Consider the following 19172-nt stretch of genomic DNA (forward strand, 5'->3'; position numbering starts at 1 on the left):
TTGATAAGTTCTGTATAGATCTTTGATACTAGCCCTTTATCTGATGAGACATTTGCAAATATCTTCTCCCATTCTGTTGGTTGTCTTTTGGTTTTGTCGACTATTTCCTTTTCTGTGCAAAAGCTTTTTATCTTGATGAAGTCCCAACAGTTCATTTTTGCCTTTGTTTCCCTTGTCTTTGGAGACATGTCTAGCAAGAAGTTGCTGCAGACGAGGTAAAAGAGGTTGCTGCCTGTGTTCTCCTCTAGGATTTTGATGAATTCCTGTCTCACATCGAGGTCTTTCATCCATTTTGAGTCTATTTTTGTGTAGTGTAAGAAAATGGTCCAATTTCATTCTTCTGCATGTGGCTGTCCATTTCTCCCAACACCATTTGCTGAAGAGACTGTCTTTCTTCTGTTGGATATTCATTCCTGATTTGTCGAAGATTAGTTGACCATAGAGTTGAGGGTCCATTTCGGGCTTCTCTACTCTGTCCCATGGATCTATGTGTCTGTTTTTGTGTCAGTACCATACTGTCTTGATGATTACAGCTTTGTAATAGAGCTTGAAATCTGGCATTGGGATGCCACCAGCTTTGGTTTTCTTTTTCAACATTCCTCTGACTATTCAGGGTTTTTTCTGGTTCCATACAAATTTTAGGGTTATTTGTTCCAGCTCTGTGAAAAATGTTAATGGTATTTTGATAGGGATTGCACTGACTATGTAGATGACTCTGGGTAGCATGGACATTTTAACAATATTTGTTCTTCCAATCCATGATCATGATACTTGTTTCCATTTCTTTGTGTCTTCCTAAATTTCTTTTATAAGTGTTCTATAGTTTTCTGAGTACCAATCCTTCACCTCATTAGTTAGGTTTATTCCTAGGTATCTTATGGTTTTTGGTGCTATTGTAAATGGGATCGATTGCTTAATTTCTTTTTCTCCTGTCTCACTGTTAGTGTATAGAAATGCAACCAATTTCTGTGTATTGATTTTATATCTTGTCACAGTGCTGAATTCCTGTATGAGATCTAGCAATTTTAGAGTGGAGTCTTTTGGGTTTTCCATGTAGAGTATCATGTCATCTATGAAGAGTAAGAGTTTGACTTCTTTGCCAATTTGGATGCCTTTTATTTCTTTTTGTTGTCTGATTGTTGAGGCTAGGACTTCTAGTAGTAAGTTGAGCAACAGTGGGAGAACAATATTTGCTGTGGGATTTTCACATATGGCTTTTATGATATTGAGATATGTTTCCCTATCCCTACACTGAGGAGAGTTTTAATCAAGAAGGGATGCTGTATTTTGTCAAATGTTTTCTCTGCATCACTTGAGAGGATCATATGGTTTTTGTCTTTTCTTTTATTAATGTGATGTATCACATTGATTGATTTGTGGATGCTGAACCACCCTTGCAGCCCAGGAAGAAATCCCACTTGGTTGTGGTGAATAATCCTCTTAACATACTGTTGGATCCTATTCGCTGGTATCTTGGTGAGAATTTTGGCATCCATGTTCATCAGGAATATTGGTCTGTAATTCTCCTTTTTGGTGGGGTCTTTGTCTGTTTTTGAGATCAAGGTAATGCTGGGCTCATATAATGAGTTTGGAAGTTTTCCTTCCATTTCTATTTTTTGAAACAGCTTCAGAAGAATAGGTATTAATTCTTTTTTAAACTTTGGTAGAGTAGTGCCTTAGTGGCTGAGTCAGTTAAACATCTGCCTTCAGCTCAGGTTATGATCCAGGGTCCTGGGTCCAGACTCACTGCTCCGTGTGGGCCTGCTTCTCCTTCTCTCTTTATCCGCCACTCCCCCTGCTTATGTTCTGTCTTTTTCTCTCTCTCTCTCTCTTCTGTCAAATAAATGAATAAATATCTTTAAAAAAACCACACACACAACTAAACCCTTCTCTTTGATAAATAAATAAATAAATAAATAAATAAATAAATAAATAAATAAATGTTTGGTAGAATTCCCCTGGGAAGCCAACCAACCCTGGACTCTTGTTTGTTGGGAGATTTTTGATTACTGCTCCAATTTCCTTGCTGGTTATGTGTCTGTTCGGGTTTTCTATTTCTTCCTGTTTCAGTTTTGGTAGTTTATATGCTTCTGGAATGCATCCATTTCTTTCAGATTGCCTAATTTGTTGGCATATATTTGCTTATACTATGTTCTTATAATTGTTTGTATTTCTTTGGTGTTGGTTGTGATCTCTTCTCTTTCAGTCCTAATTTTAATTATTTTGGTCCTTTCTCTTTTCTTTTTGATAAGTATGGCTAAGGGTTTATTGATTTTATTAATTCTATCAAAAAACCAGCTCTTAGCTTTGTTGATCTGTTCTACCTGTTCTTTTCCTTTTTATTTCATTGATTTCTGCTCTAATCTTTATTATTTCTCTTCTCCTGATGGGTTTAGGTTTTATTTGCTGTTCTTTCTCCAGCTCCTTTAGGTGTATTTGAGACTTTTCTTGTTTTTTGAGAAAGTTCTGTATTGCTATATACTTCCCTCTTAGGACCACTTTTGCTTCATCCCAAAGGTCCTGAACTGTTGTGTTTTCATTTTCATTTGTATCCATAAATTTTTCAAATTTTTCTTTAATTTCCTGGTTGACCCGTTCATTCTTTAGTAGGATACTCTTTAACCTCCATGTTTTTGTGTTTTTTTTCCAAATTTTCTCTTGGAATTAAATTCAAGTTTTAAAGCACTGTGGTCTGAAAATATGCAGAGAATGATCCCAATCTTTTTGTACCTGTTGAGACCTGATTTGTTACTCAGTCTGTGATCTTTTCTGGAGAACATTCCATGTGCACTCCAGAAGAATGTGTATTCTGTTACTTTGGATGAAATGCTCTGAATGTATCTGTGAAGTCCATCTGGTCCAGTGTGTCATTCAAAGCCCTTGTTTCCTTGTTGATCTTCTTAAATGGTCTGTGCATTGCTGTGAGTGGGGTGTTAAAGTTCCCTACTGATACCAATTGCTGGGAAGGATTTAGAACAACAGCAATTCTCATTCATTGCCTGTAAGGATGTGAAATGGTATAGCTACTTGTAAGATATTTTTGTAATTTCTTACAAAGCTAAAAATAATCTTACCATATGATCTAGGAATCATGCTCTTAGCTATTTATCCAATTGATCTGAAAATTTATGACCACACAAAAACTTCATGCTAATGTTTACAGCAGTTTTATTCATAATTGCCAAATGCTGGAAGCAACCAAGATGTCCTTCAGTAGGCAAATGGTTATATAAACTGTAGTACATTTATACAATGGAATATATTCAATAATAAAAAGGAATGAACTATCAGTCACACAAGCACATGAATGATTCTTAAATATACGTTGCTATATGAAATTGCACAGATAAAAGAAGCCAGCTACATACTATATGATTCCATTTATATGATATTCTGGAAAATATGAAACTATAGACATGGCATCAGGTCAGTGATTGCAAGGGTTTAGTTTCTTGAATAGGTAAAGCAAAGGGAATTTTCAGGGTGATGAATTTATTCTGTATGACATTGTAATGGATACATGGTGCCATGAGTTTGCTAAAATTCATAGAAATTTACAGCATAATGAACTCCAAAATATGCAAATTAAATAAGTATATTTGGACAATCAGCTCCTAGGGTTGAATGCAGACTGTGACAAAAATATCTGAGTATATTACCAGTGAATGAAATATCCTCACTGGAGATTGTGGGGAAAAAATGTGCTGGCCTAAGTAATTTTGAAAATGAGTGGAGACTAAGACTAAAGACAAAAGGAACTGTACATAAAAAATAAATAAATAAAAAGGACATTGAGTGAAAACAAAGGAAATCTGAATAAAGTGTAAACTTCAGGGGCACCTGGGTGGTTCAATCAGTTAAGCAGCCAAATCCTAATTTTGGCTCAGTGCATGAACTCAGGGTCTTGGGAATGAGTCCCCTGTTGGGCTTCAGGCTCAGCAGGGAGTTTGCTTGAAGATTCTCTCTCTCCCTCTCCCTCTGCTCCTCCCCCTACCCACTCCCTCTCTCTAAGATAAATAAATAAATTTTTAAAAATAAGTGTAAATTTTAGTTAATAATAATGTATCAAAATGATTCATTAGTTGCAATGAATATACCCTACCAGTATAAGATGTCAACAATGGGGAAACTGGATGTGGCAAGATGGGAATTCTCTATACTATCTTCACAATGTTTCTGTAAATCTAAAACTATACTAGAAGAAGTAGTTTATGTAAAAAAGCATTTTAATGTAGACCTAAATAATTGTAAAGTTTATAATGCAATGAACAGAAAAAGGGAACAAAGAATGGTATGTAAGTCTGAAGAGAGAGGGATATAATGCATATCTGATCTATTAGTTTTCTTTCTTATCTTTTTTAAAAAAATTTAATTTTTTTTTTGAGAGAGAGAGTGAAGGTGTGGGGGAAGGAGCAGTGGGAGAGAGAGAGAGAGAGAGAGGATCTCAAGCAGACTCCACTCTCAGGAGAGAGCCCAATGCAGGGCTTGATTGCAGGATCCTGAGGTCATGAACTGAGCTGAAATCAGGAGTGTGATGTTCAACCAACTGAACCACCCAGGAGCCGCTCTTTCTAGTCTTTAAAAAAATAATGTTCCATGCAAATAAGGCACTGACTCTGAACTGTGATTCACAATAAACTTGAAGCATGCTAAAAAATTAGTAAATAGAAATAAGTGATATATAAAAATACTAATACATCACAACCACTTAGGATTTAGTATAATGATGTAAAGCTGCTTTAATATTAGAAAATCAATCGATGTAAATCACTACGTTAATAGAAAACCAGAGAAAATTATACAATCACCTAAATAAATCTAAGAAAAGAATTTGATACAGTTAAAAGCTTTTTAATAATAACTTTTGGCATACTAGAAACAGAACAGAACTGCTTTAAACATATATATATATATATGTTAGCATCAGAGTTAATGGTGAATTACTGAAAGATTTCTACTCAAGATCGAGCTGGATATTGTATTCAGTGAAATTCAGTCAGATTAAAGAAGGAAAATGTATACAATGAAGAAGAAATATTCAATATTAAAAATGTCTTTCTTTCCACAAAGCAGTAGAAATTGGGAAATGAAATTAAAATAAAAGATGCCCTCAACAGTAGCATCAAGTGCATCAAATACTTAGGAATAAATCTAATAAAAGTTGTACAAGACCCATGCACAGACAGTTCTACTAAATATTTCTGAGCGAAATTAAAACATCACATATGGAGAAATATATATTCCTAATTTGAAGAGTCAATATTGCACTATATGAATTCTACCCTATTAGATCTATAGATTTAGTGCAATCCCAGTTAAAATTTTAACTGATTTTTTATTGTAGAAGTTGACAAGATGATTCCAAAATATGTTTATCAAAGACACAAACAGCCAAGACAATCTTGATGAAAATCAGAGCTGGAGAATTAACACTGCCACATAATAAGATTTAATATAAAGGTACAATAATGAAGAAGTAGAACACAAATATAACAGTGGAACTGAATAGAGAGTCTATAAATAGACCCCGCATATACACTTAAACTTTGCTTAAGATGAATGTGACAACACAGTATTGCGGGGGAAATAATGATCTTTTCAATACATGGTGCTGGGTTAATTGGATAGTCTTATGGGAAAAAAATTCTTGAATACCTATGTCTCATTATACACAGAAATTAAATCCAGATGGATCATAAACCCAAGGTACAAAGTAAAATGATAAAGATTTAAGAAAGTAAACAAAAGAGTACTCTCTTCATGAAATTGAAGCAAAGTTCCTAAGCAGGACACTAACACAAAATTAACCATAAAGATAAGATTAAGGGCACTTGAGTGGCTTAGTTAAGTTAAGCATCTGTTTTAGGCTTAAGTCATAATCCCAGGGTCCTGGGATTGAGTCCTGCATCAGGCTCCCTGCTCTGCAGGGAGTCTCCCTCTTCCTCTGCCCATCTCCCCACTTGTTTTTTCTCTCTCTCTCACCCTCACTCTCTCATACAAATAAAATCTTAAAAAAAAAAAAAACATAAACAAGTATTCAGTAAAAAAAAATTAGAGTAATAGGCTGTACTATATTAAAATTAAGAATTTCAGTTTATTAAATAGTACCATTAAGAAAATGAAAAGATATTTATACAATGTATGTCCAATAAAAGACACATAAACAGACTTCCTAAAGAAATCCTACAAATCAGTAAGAAAAAAAAAATCATAGTGTATAAGAGAAAAGGAGGGAAATGACTTCAACAGCACATCATCAGAGTGAATATCCAGTTAGTAAAACCACTATGTGTTACCACTACACACATGCACTCGAATTAATAAAATAAAAACTGCAGACAAGACCAAATTTTGGTGAGAATATGGAACAAAAGGAACACACATATACTTCTGGTAAGAGCATAAATTTGATCAACTACATTAGAAAACTGTTTGATACCATCTATGAAGTTGATTTCTGCATACCCTATAATTGATTCATGTTGGCCAAGACACATACAAGAATGTGCAGCACCAACCATTGAAAGGAAACACTCAAATGCCTATTAATAGAGTTGCACATTCATACAATAGAATATTATACCTCAATAAGAAGGAACCATATACTGCTACATGCAGCCACATGGATGAATCAAACAAATGTAATGTTGAATGAAGCAGACACAAAATAATACATATCATGTAATTCCATTTGTAAGAGTTCAAAAACATGTAAAAGTAACATATTGTTTAGATGTTAGATTTGTGGTTACATTTTAGGGAGCATTGGCTGGTAAAGGAGGTGGGGAGACTCTTGTGATGCCACTAATATTCTACTTTTTGACCTTGTTGGCTATTAATGAATGTCTTCCTTATGAATATTCATGATTGTGTACGCTTAAAATTTGCGCATTTTTCTGTGTGTAAGTTACATTTCAGTAAAAAAAAATATTTGGCCAATGTATTCAAAAACATCAATTGAATATTAGACAAGGTAGAAATTCTTGTTAACATGTGGCTCCAATTTATTAAATGTATCCTTATTTACATGTTTGCAAGTTGTCCCCTAAATACATACCTTGTAATTGCTATTTTGGTTTCACCACTGTTATTCATTTTGAATTTTTTACCCTTTACCAAAATATTTTTAGCTCTTTTTGACACCTGACTCAAATCTCCAAAATTAATTGTTCTTATTTTAATTCTGAAGTCTATCACCATTATTCAGGTCCTTATCTCTCCAAAACTATATAGGCTTTTCTGATCACCTTCTTTTCCAATTTATTCTAATTGGACACAGGATATGGATTGATTTTCCTAAATTACTCTCCTAATGATGTGGGGAAAAAAGGCAGAAGGAAATGTAGATAAAATTAAATGTCCATATAACCTGCAGCACATTGACAAATACTTGTGGCAGGAAGAATATAATGTTCTTCCGGGAAGCTCCTAACTGTTTTAATGTTAATATCTTGCTTGCTAGTGGGAAAAACAACCTTGGTTTGAAAATAGCAAGGCCTCTGGCATCCTGTGTCTTCTTTAGCATATGAAGATCCTTTTGAAACTTCCCTTGACTTTACTTCCCCCAACTCCAATGTATATAATAAGTTGCCCCTCACAGTCCCTGGCCAGCAGAAAGCAGCAGGGAGCAGCATCTCTTTCTGCCCATGGGTCCTGTCCCTATGCTTTAATAAAACCACCATTTTGCACCGAAGATGCCTCAAGAATTCTTTCTTGGCCATCAGCTCTGGACCTCATCAAACCTCACCCATATATTCCAAACACTACATCATTTGGTGATGTAGTGGGGCCCAACATGGGGCCTTCAAGTCTTTTCATCTGTACTCTGAGCTTCAGCGCAAACTTGGGAAGTACTCCTTTTACTCATTCCAGGGGCTCTTCAAGGACTCTGGTCTTATTGGAACACTTTCATGTTGATTGCTCAGGCGGCAATTGTCTAGCCCGTGGCTACTCTACGACGAGGAGAAAGCCTGCCTTTTGGCTGGAAATTAGTACCTGGATGGAATGATAATAAGACTCAGAAACTTGATGCTCTCTCTTTATTCCTGTCCCTATACAAAGTTGTCTGTCCTTGGGACTGGACAGCCACCTAAGTCACCAGGACAGCTGCCAGTCTTAAGACTCCTGTGTGAGGTTTCCTCCTGATTGATCTAATGTGATTCCCTCCACATCCCTGGTCTAGCTGCTTCTGGCCATGGGACCTCCACTGGGAGCCAGCCAAAACCAGTACCCAAATGAATTAAAACCCAACTGGGGACCATTTTCTAGAAAAGTAGGCTGTAAAGACTACATGTGCTAGAATGTCGTTTAGAAACCTGATGGACTTCTACTTTTACTGTTTTCTGTCAATGTTCTCTAGTAACTACTAAAGTTACAACATTGGGTACTTTCCTCTTGTAAACCTTCTCTTGTAAAACCTATTCCATGGGTTAAAAATGGCGGGTTCTATGTGGCTTTCATGGCAAGCCAAGGTGCATGTGGCCTTCATGGTGAGGCCTTCAGGTCAATGCAAGCCAAAGCACAGTGTGGTCTTCACAGTGGGGCCTTCAACAGGGAAAGCCAAGGCACAGTGTGACCTTCATGGCAGGGCCTCCAAGACAAGCCAAGGCACAGGTGGCCTCACAGTGGGGCCTTCATGGCAAAGCATACTTGGTCCATATGCCGGCACCCATTGTAGTCTAGAATGTGATGGGGAAGCAGGGGAGGGCAGGCCTCCTTCCTATAGGGTCTTTATGGCAGGCGCTGATCATAGCAACTTCTTTTGAGGGACGCTTCAGGTGGCTTTGACAACAGGAACCTCTGAAATATTTTGAGCATGGGATGCCACCTGGGAGTCCAGGGGGATTTTCTTGGTAATGGACCTTCTCTCTTCAGCCCCCAAGGACTCTCTCTTGGGATGCCTCTTTAACCCACTGGAAACAATTAAGATTGTAAAATTTAAAAAAGATACTGCTTGGCCTCAGTCAGATCTATCAGTTAGATCTCTTCTGCAAGAAACAGGGCAAATAGATGGAGGGATCCTAGGTCCATCCCAGGCTTCCAGGGCTCTAAATCAGGACCCAGACCTAAGGGCCTCTTGCAGAAGGTGTTTGGTCATAACCAGGCTGAGAAACTCCCTCCTGATGTACTGGAATGTAATTATCTAAATAGACCTTCTCTGAATAAACCCAAGTTACTGAAGGAAACACAGGCCATCCCTAGCAAAGGGGACTCTGACTCTCTTTTTCTCAACCGGTCCAACCTAATAGACCCAGGTTACTCTAGTGGTACCTGAGGGCTTCTCCCTCATTCATTTCCTGGGTTAAAGGCTATAATTGGAACCAACTGTCCCTGGTTAGTCTACCTCAGGATGGGGACTTTGAGAAGTATTCCAAGCAGATGCCAAAACTCCATTTGTTTGGAGGAAATTCTCTGTCTTCTCTGGCCTGACATGGACTGCCTATTCCTCCTTGTTGGCAGGAAAACATGGCATCTGCTCCTTTGTTGAAGCTGATTTTAATCAGAACCAGGAACCCTTTCTCTGCCTTCTGGCAGCACTTTGCCTCTTCTGACTTCCTATCCCCTCCTGTTTCTGCACCACCCTGGGTACAGCCTGCATAACAGCCTTCTGTACCATCCTCGTGCCTCTGGTACCAGTGGCTCCTCCTCTTACCCTCGCTATCAAGGAGTGAAGAAGTGCACACCCTGGACTTAAGGCCACCCACTTCAGATTTCCCCACCAGCGTCCCAGGTAAAAATGACAATGGGGAACAACCTGACTTTTAAAAGCAGATCCAGGTGAAACATAGTTTGATATTTAAACTTATTTAAGTTTGTTGGTTTAATTAACATAGATCTGTCTTTAGAGTTATCAGCATTAAATGTGAAACTTTACCAAGATTTACTGAAGGTCAAATAAGCTTGTGCTATGTCTGTTACAATTTGTTAGCAAAAAAATGACTTAAATGATGGTTAATTTTCTGTCTCAAAGTTTTCATGGATAATTGTTAAGATAACTTTCAAAGTCTTTGGTAACCTGAAACTTGAAAGTTTTTCTTGGATGATAAATGGGATTGGATTCATTGGACATCTAGGTCTTTTCCAAATGGGACAAAGAGCTAAAGCATTGATTACTGGATGTGAGTTTGTGCTTTGGACTTCTTATTGCAAAGAAACTAAGGATGTTTGAATCTTGATATACCTGCTTTGTGCGTAATAGATTCATAAATTTGCCATCTAGAGAATTCTGGTGTGACAATTCACAATCGGTTACTACTTAGTTTTCACTGGAGGCTAGGGTTTCTAAGAGTGCAAAATTCTGCTAAGTGTAATTAAGACTGATGCGAATAAGGGAAGCAAATCTGTATGTAGAAAGGTAAGAGATATGTAAGAAAGATGCAAGGAATGGGAATGCATTTTTGTTCAAGGGAAAAGAAGGTAATTTTGTCCTAAATGAGACTGGTTGTTTGGAAAGAAATGGCTTGGGACAAAATCTGAATGCAAAGGAAAGTTGTAGGTTTGTTGTAAGGAAACCTTTGGAAGGAATTTTAGTTGTGGTCAGGACAGATTAAGATGAAATGAATGGATTTTAAAAGTATTGGGCGTAAGATTGAAGTCTGCTTTCTCTCAGTTAAAAAGACAAGGTTTTCTTGAATTATTGGTCTGCTCTTGATAAAACGTAAACAAAGATTTTTTCTCTTTTGTCTGCCCAGAAAATGAATTTCTATGTTTTGTCTTTATCAAGTCCTTGATTACTTGGTTAAAACTTCTCAGTATTAAAGAAACTGTTTTGCTAACAACTATATAACCCTACGTATTTGCATTTTGAATCTCTTATTGTCACCTTGGTTAAATAAAAAATAATTTTTGTAATGATCTATAATCCTATTTAGGCATGTATTTAAAAACTTTCTAAGGTTTTAACAACTTCCCAAGATTTAAATTGTAAATGAAGTCTCTTTGATTCACTAGGCTTTTTATTTGGTATGTTAAGCTACTCTGGAAGAACTGTTAAACAAATAATAAGCCTAGGTTGTATTACTTGGGTAAACGTTGTAACTATTCTAGAGACCATATGCAGTTCCTAAAGTTTTAATATGTTCTGGTATAAAGCCATTACTTAATATTCTGATTATTGATGTGTTATGTGTCACAGAAATAACCAGGTTTCCTTGCCAGCTATGTTGTAACCTCTCAAAAGGTCTCCAACCATATCCATTTTTGAGTTTTTCATTTATAGTTATTGTTCTTATTCTCTTGAATAACATGCTTCATCTTCAAGAGGATTCATAAAAAGAACTTTTAGGACAAAGCAGGTATTTAGTATCTTTAAGATCAAAACTGAAATTGGTAAGAATTTCCAGCACTAACTAAACTGAGGGTAATTATAGTTTATGACTCTTGTTTGAAACATTGCTGGTTCTCTACTATTTACTCTTCCTTCCTAAGGAAATTTTCTCTTAAGACATCAGTGATATAGAGAAATAATAAAGTATTCCTCTGTGACTGAAGCATTTAACTCTTCTCTGTCCCTGAACCTTCTGAAATTCAAAAGATCTCAGTAAGTATTTTTTCTTCCATGGCAGTTATAGTCACTTGTATAAGTTCAATAAGAATGTGTTCTCCTTCTAACAAGATACCATTGGAAACATTGGTTACTTTACCAAGACTTTGACTGAAATGTCATATTTGAGAGACTTGCATAGACTCATATACAACCATACAGTTTTATGGAACTAAGGCTGACCTTATGAAACATGGAGCCAATAAAGCCCCTTGGAAATGTTGGCCCAATGCCTTGCTTAGAGTTCCCAGGAGACTTACCAGATGAGTAAATGCCACTTCCTGGAAGGCGCAGAAGCCTCAGGATACTTTGGGGATCTTGAGAAGAGGAATCCGCCCAAATCTACAGGTATTGCAGGCATGTCTGATGGCAAGCACATGACTTGGCTTCTGGCTACTAGGCCAAGTTTGTTAAAATTGAACTTGTTTTACAAATGAATTAGTCCTGAGTTGGCTATCACTGATTAAAAATGAGGATTATTATAGAGAGAAAATGTTTCGATAACACATCTTTGTAGATATTAGATTCTAAGCATTGAAACTCAAGAAAACTGGATTACTGGATTACTCTTTTACTGGTAGGGCTTCTTTGAATGAGGATTGCCCCAGAACAATCAACAGAGTTATTGGTCATTATCCTTTTGAGTTACTATATGGAAAATCTTTTCTCACTGGAGACCTATCAATTGATGGAGACTATAATTCTCTGTTAAATTATTCACTTGAGGCCAGTTAATTCATAAATCCCTAAATGAATATGCAAACTATATCCTCCCTAAACCTGATCTGACAGTCACTAGCAATCCACCCCATATAAACCCTGGAGACAGGGTTTATTTAAAGGATTGGAAGCCTACTACAGAAGGGGATTTAATTCCAAAATGGAAGGGACTCTACGGGGTCATAGTATGTACTCCCATTACAGTAAAATTAGAGGGGCACTCTTCATGGGCTCATATATCCAGAATAAAACCTGTAACTCCCTCACAGGAAACCAATGAGAAAACTAACATCCCTTCTTATTCCTGTGGACTAGTAGAAGACTTCAAATTTCTCTTTAAACAACAATAAAAGCCCAGAGAAATTTTTAGTTAACTACCAAAGGTCTTTTTATTCAGGCTTCTCTTTCTTATTATAATAACCTTCTTTTGTTGTCTTTTTCTGGTGTCTCCTTGCCTGGTGCCAAGACTCCTTCACTGCCACAACTCCCAGCTGACAGATGATCCTTCCTACTCAAGGAGGTTCATATCTGTTGCCTACCTTGGATTGGCTGCCTCTGCCTTTGGTGATTAATTCCCCAAATGACCAATGTTGACCCATAGGTAGGGACATCTCTACACCCCTATTCAGTGGGAAGAAGTTACAGAAGATGAGACTTCCACCCTCAGCAACCTTAAAGATTTAAGGGTCAAAATTATCCAGGGGTGTATGATATGGGAAACAAAGGCAGAAGGAAATGTAGATAAAATTAAATGTCTGTATAACCTGCAGCCCATTGCCAAATACTTGTGGCAGGCAGAATATAATGTTCCTCCAGGAAGCTCCTAACTGTCTTAATGTTAATGCCTTGCTAGAGGGAAAAACAACCTTGGTTTGAAAATAGCAAGGCCTCTGGTATCCTGAGTCTTCTTTAGCATATGAAGATCCCTTTGAAACTTCCCTTTACTTCCCCCAACTCCAAAGTAGGTAATCAGTTGCCCCTCACAATCCCTGGCCAGCAGAAGGCTGCAGGGAGCAGCATCTCTTTCTGCCCATGGGTCCTGTCCCTGTGCTTTAATAAATCCACGATTTTGCACTGAAAATGTCTCAAGAATTCTTTCTTGGCCATCAGCTCTGGATGCCACCAAACCTCACTTATATATTCCCAAAACTACATCACTAATTTCCTAACAATCTCTCCTAAATAAAAATCTTTATTTTTCAACTGCACTCTGATTTAAGTTCGAACTTTTTAGTCTTGCACTCAAGGCTTTCTGTGATCCCACAGCATCATATCTTTCTAGTTTTCAAGCGAACACACAATGCGGGTAATCTAGATTACTGTCTGTTTTCTAATAATAAATTGTGTCTTCTTTCTGCAGCATTGTAAATATCAGTTCTCCCCTGCATGAGATGTTCTGAACTTCTAACTCCATTGGTGACTAAAGGTCACTCACATAAATATTTTAAAGACCTACAATGTTTGGACAAAAAGGAAGGATGAAGAAAATTAAAAACCTCCCTTCAAGAAGACATCATTTAATATGGGAAGCCCAGAGATAACTGGATTTGGAAAATCCTTAGTTTTTGAAGTTTTACACAAGGCAAGTTGTATTCTTCAATGTCACTGGTTGTGGGCTTTTGCTGTGTACTCCTGTCTTATTGACTCCTCTTCACAGATATCCTTTAACAAGGCCTAATATAATTTTATTTTAGTCACTTTGGTCATTGATAGTTTTTGAATAGGAGAACTATTCCAAGTGTTTTACAATTTATGTGTTAATTGTTTTCTTTCAATCCAGGTAGAGGACAGCATCAGTTCAGAGTTGTCACACAGCATTTCTCCCTCTAAATTATGGCTGAAAAATATGTGCTTATTTATTTTTCATTTTGGGTTAGTATAGTATACTTTATTGATGGCACATGACAAGATAGGGTTCCCCAATCCCCTCCTCTTCTTCAGGGGGTCTGGGATAGGAATTGTGTAGAGGTGAAGAGATTCTCAGCATATTGGGGGATGAGTTGGGGCAAGGGCTCCTCAGCAGCTAAGGGCCTCTCTCTTCTTGCTCTCTCTGGGGCTCATGGTCCAAGGCGCTTTTATTCCTTTTAATCCATCTGGACCATAAGGTCCACCACCCAGTCGATGTAGCCAAATTCATTGTCATACCAGGTACTGAGCTTGACAAAGTGGTCATTGAGAGCAATGCAAGCCCCAGTATCAAAGGTGGAAGAGTGGGTGTCACTGTTAAACTCGTAGACAACCTGATTTTCAGTGCAGCCCAGCATTTCCTTGAGGGAGCCTTTTGATGCCTGCTTCGCCACCTTCTTGATGTCATCATATTTGACAGCTTTCTCTAGGTGAGTAAGGGACAGGTGGGGCTATGTAGGGAGAGATAAGTAGGGGGCCATGGGATCAGGCTCACAAAATTAAAAAATGTGGGAGATGAAAGGAAACCAGAGATAAGGGAACAAACCAGACCACCCTGTGCTAAGTGTCAGAGGTGGGGTCTTGTTGTAACAGCTACTCGTGACCAAGAAAATTACCAGACCCTAAAAAGGAAGTAAGCCATTGAAGGTGTTATCACTAGTCCTTGGTGATATCAGTAGAGATGTTAAAAGGATTTAAGTTCCTTGGTTAGCTTTCTACAAAAGACCATCACTAAAAGCCCTCAGTGGGAACCCCCTGTCAGGACCCCTCTCATTCCTGAGAGCTTTTTCTGTATCCTCACTTAATAAACTATCACTTTACTCACTCTTTGTCTGTGAGATTCATTCTTCGACTCCGTGAGACAAGAACCTCGCTCTCCCACATCACAGGTGGCAGGTTAGATCCACAACTGACACTTTGGGAGTGGGGACATGGAAGGCCATGCCAGTGAGCTTCCTTCCCATTCAGCTCAGGGATGACCTTGTCTATAGCTTTGGCAGGGCCAGTAGAAGCAGGGATGATGTTCTGGAAAGCCCTTTGCCCATCACACCACAGCTTCCCAGAGGGGCCATCCAGGGTCTTCTGGTGGCAGCAATGGCATGGGCTGTGATCCTGAGTCCCTCCAGGATGCCAAAGTTGTCATGGATGACCTTGGCCAGAGGGGCCAAGCAGTTGGTGGTACAGGAGACATTGCTGATAATCTTCAGGGAGTTGTCATACTTCTCATGGTTTATGCCCATTACAAACATGGGGACATCAGCAGAAGAGGCAGAGATGATGACCGTCTTGGCCCCACCCTTTAAATGAACCCTAGCCCTCTCCATGGTGGCGAACACTCCAGTGGACTCCACAGCATGCTCAAAACCAGCATCACCCCATTTGATGTTGGCAGGATCTCGCTCCTGGAAGATAGAGATGGGCTTTCCATTGATGACAAGTTTCCCGTTCTTAGCCTCCACTGTGCTGTTGAATTTGCCATGGGGTTCTACATACTAGAACATGTAGACCATGCAGTTGAGGTCAGTGAAAGGGTAATTGATGGTGACAATATCCACTTTGCCAGAGTTAAAAGCAACCCTGGTGACCAGAAGCACAATATGGCCAAATACATTTACTCTCACCTTCACATCATGTTTCGGGATGCAGGGGCATTGCACCAGAAGATGCAGCTGTCTGTCAAATGGGGAGGAGAAAAGAGCCAATAAATTCTTTTAAAAATCTATGGAAACCACTTGAGGCAAAGTCCAGGAGTCAAATTAACATACAAAACTCAGTGTCTCCCATGTTTCTGTTAGGCTTAGGAATGTTTATCTCATTTGAGAATGTGGTTAGAATTAAGCATAATGAATGCATATTTTACATACAATGTCAGAATCCCTTAAAAATAGCCTGGGGTTTGACAATAACACAATTACGTAAGAACCATTTTTAGTGAGACAGCCATTATACCTAATCTGAAAGAACAGTGCAATGGTGGAAAGTGCAAATGAATTTGTGAGGGAATGTGGAGATGAAAACAACTAGGACGAAACAGATCTGACTTCACAGAGAAGATAGAATTTGATCTGAGCCTCCAAAGGTGAATAGACTTCAAATGGGAAGAAGAGAAGCAACAATTATAAGCTGAGGCAACACCATAAGAAGCAAAGAGGTCTGAATGTGATGGAGATGAGGAAGAGACAGGTAGATCTGAGAGTGTTCAGCAGGTGATTCAAAACAGTGAGGGGAGGAGATTATGAGCATGAGCTCCCTGAAAATTTCTACAATTAAGGGATAAGCAGAGGGAGAGAAGGCAGGAAAAGGAACAAAGAAAGATTATTATCAGAGAAGTTGGAGCAAACTAAGGTATTTATCATTTACATTGAAAGACGCAAGCCTATGATGAAGGGCTAAGTCAATAGAGTCAAATGCTGTGGAATGCAATAGCAGACTGAACGAAGAATTATCAGTTTGATTTGGCAGTTAGTACTATTATAAGATGTTTGCCGGAATGTTAGTTTGATGGAGGCAGGACCAGAACGCAATAGAATGGGGACTGAATGAGAGAAGGTAAGGAAGTAAAGATCCAGCTCAAAAAATTTTGTCTCTACTCTATCATAAACTGAGAATGATTATTCTCTCTCATTGGACTTCCTTAATCCTTAGTTTGTATCATTTATTGATACTTTTTAGAAAATATTTTATTTATTTGAGAGAGAGAGAGAGCATGAGCAGGGGGAGTGGCAGGCAGAGGGAGAAGGAGAAGCAGGCTCCCTTCTGAGCAAGGAACCCCACTTGGGGTTCAATCCCAGGACCCGGGGATCATAACCTGAGCTGAAAGCAGATGCTTAACTGACCGAGCCACCCAGGTGCCCCTTATTGTTTCTTTTAATGACATTGTATGGCTTATGGGTGTTTGTTTACACATTTTATCTCCCTATTGTGATTGATACCTATTTTTATATACTTTGTATCATAAAAAGAGTACTTACATAGTATGTTCAATGATTAATTTTTAAATAGTGCATCATTAGGTAAGGTTCCAACCATTTCATAATTAAGAAATTTACACTGACCACTCTGATCTTTTCTTGTTCTACTGAACCCCGGTGTTGATTGCCTACAGGCACACCTCAGAGATGTTTACACTGTACTATAGTTTATTAAGTGTGCAATACCATTATGTCTAAAAAAAATGTACATCCCTTAATTAAAATACGTCATTGGTAAAAAGTGCGAACCATCACTTGAGCTTTCAGTCTATCCTAATCTTTTTCTGGTGGAGGATCTTGCTGTGGCAATTTCTTAAAATAAGCCGACAGTGAAGTCCACATTGATGGACTCTTCCTTTCCTGAGTGATTTCTCTGTGGCATGTGAAGGTATTTGGTAGCATTTTACCACAATAGAACTTTTTTCATATTTGGAGTCAATCCTCTCAAACCCTGCCACTGCTTTATCAACTAAGTTCACAGAATGTTCTAAGTCCTTTGTTGTCATTTCAACAATTTCATAGCATTTCCACCAGGAGTAGTTTCCATCTCAAGAAACCACTTTCTTTGCTCATTCATAAGAATCAATTCCTCATCCTTCAAGTTTGATCCTGAGATTGCGTCGATTCAGTCACATCTTCAGGCTTCACATTCAATTCTAGTTCTCTTGCTGATCCTGTCACATGTGCAGTTGTGTCCTCCACTGAAGTCTTAAGCCCCTCACAGTCATCCATGACTCTTTCTGTTGATATCTTCATCTTTCCCCCGAATCACAAATGTTCTTATTGACATCTAGAATGGTGAATTCTTTCCAGAGAGTTTTCAATTTACTTGCCCAGATCCATCAGAGTTCTACGGCAGCTATAGCCTTATGAAATGTATTTTTTAAATCATAAGAAAGTCTTGATCCATGGGTTGCAGAATGGATGTTGTGCTAACAGGCACAACAATAACATTAATCTCATTGTCCATCTCCATCAGAGTTCTTAGTTGACCAGGAGCATCATCAATGAGCAGTAACATTTTGAAAGGAGTATTTCTTTCTGAGCAGTGGTTCTCAACAATGAGCTTAAAACATTCAGTAAACCATGTTGTAAACAGATGTGCTGTCATACAGGCTTCCTTTTTCCATTTATAGAGCACAGGCAGAGTAGATTTAGCATAATTCTTAAAGGCCTTAGGATTTTTGGAATGATAAATGTGCAATGGCTTCAATTTAAAGTCACCCAGATGCATCAGCCTGGCCTCTGAAGCTTTGGAAGCCAGGCATTGACTTTTCCTCTCTAGTTATGAAAGTCCTAGATGACATCTTTTTCCAAAAAGATAGAAAGCTGTTTTATCTATATTGAAAATCTGCTGTTTGGTGGAATAAACTCAGTGTAATAAATTATCTTAGCCAGATCTTCTAGATCACTTGCTGTTGCTTCTACATCAGCACTGGCTGCTCCTCCTTGCACTGGTATGTTATGGAGATGACTTATTGCCTTCAAACTTAGGAACCAACCTCTACTAGCTTCAAACTTTTCATCTGTAGCTTCCTCACCTCTCTCGGCCTCCATAGAATTGAAGAGAGCTAGGGTCTTGCTCCGGATTAGGCTTTGGCTTGAGAAAATGTTGTCTTCTATTCACACCACTGAAACTTTGTCCATATCAGTGATGTTTGTTTTGCTTTCTCATCACTTGTGTGCTTACTAGAGTAGCATTTTTAATTTCCTTCAAGAACTTTTCCTTGGCGTTCACAACTTGGCTAATGATTTGATGTGAAAGACCTAGTTTTTGCCTGGCTTAGCTTTTGACATGCTTTCCTCACTAAACTTAATCATTTCTAGCTTTTGATTTAAAGCGAGAGATGTGTGACTTTTTCTTTCTTTTGAACAGTTAGAGGTAATTGTAGAGTTATTAATTGGCCTAATTTCAATATTATTGTGTCTCAGGGAATAGAGAGGCCTGAGGAGAGGAGAGAGACAGGCAGACAGCGGATTGGTGGAGCAGTCACAACACATACCACCTTTATGAATTAAGCTTGCCATCTTAT

General features: G+C 38.2%; 1 protein-coding gene across 1 annotated transcript; it reads right to left on the bottom strand.

The window, feature by feature from the left end:
* Window positions 1-14346: 14346 nt before the first annotated feature.
* On the bottom strand, window positions 14347-17895 carry LOC121101896 (glyceraldehyde-3-phosphate dehydrogenase-like). Its single transcript, XM_040626565.1, has 4 exons — window positions 17759-17895; window positions 15790-15841; window positions 15219-15660; window positions 14347-14594 (listed from the first exon to the last, which is right to left on the bottom strand). The coding sequence occupies exons 1-4, from the start codon at window positions 17893-17895 to the stop codon at window positions 14347-14349; spliced, it is 879 nt and encodes a 292-aa protein (XP_040482499.1).
* Between the last annotated feature and the right edge of the window lie 1277 nt (window positions 17896-19172).

Source organism: Ursus maritimus, unplaced genomic scaffold (genome assembly GCF_017311325.1).
Source record: "Ursus maritimus isolate PB19 unplaced genomic scaffold, ASM1731132v1 scaffold_11, whole genome shotgun sequence".
Classification (NCBI taxonomy): Eukaryota; Metazoa; Chordata; class Mammalia; order Carnivora; family Ursidae; genus Ursus; species Ursus maritimus.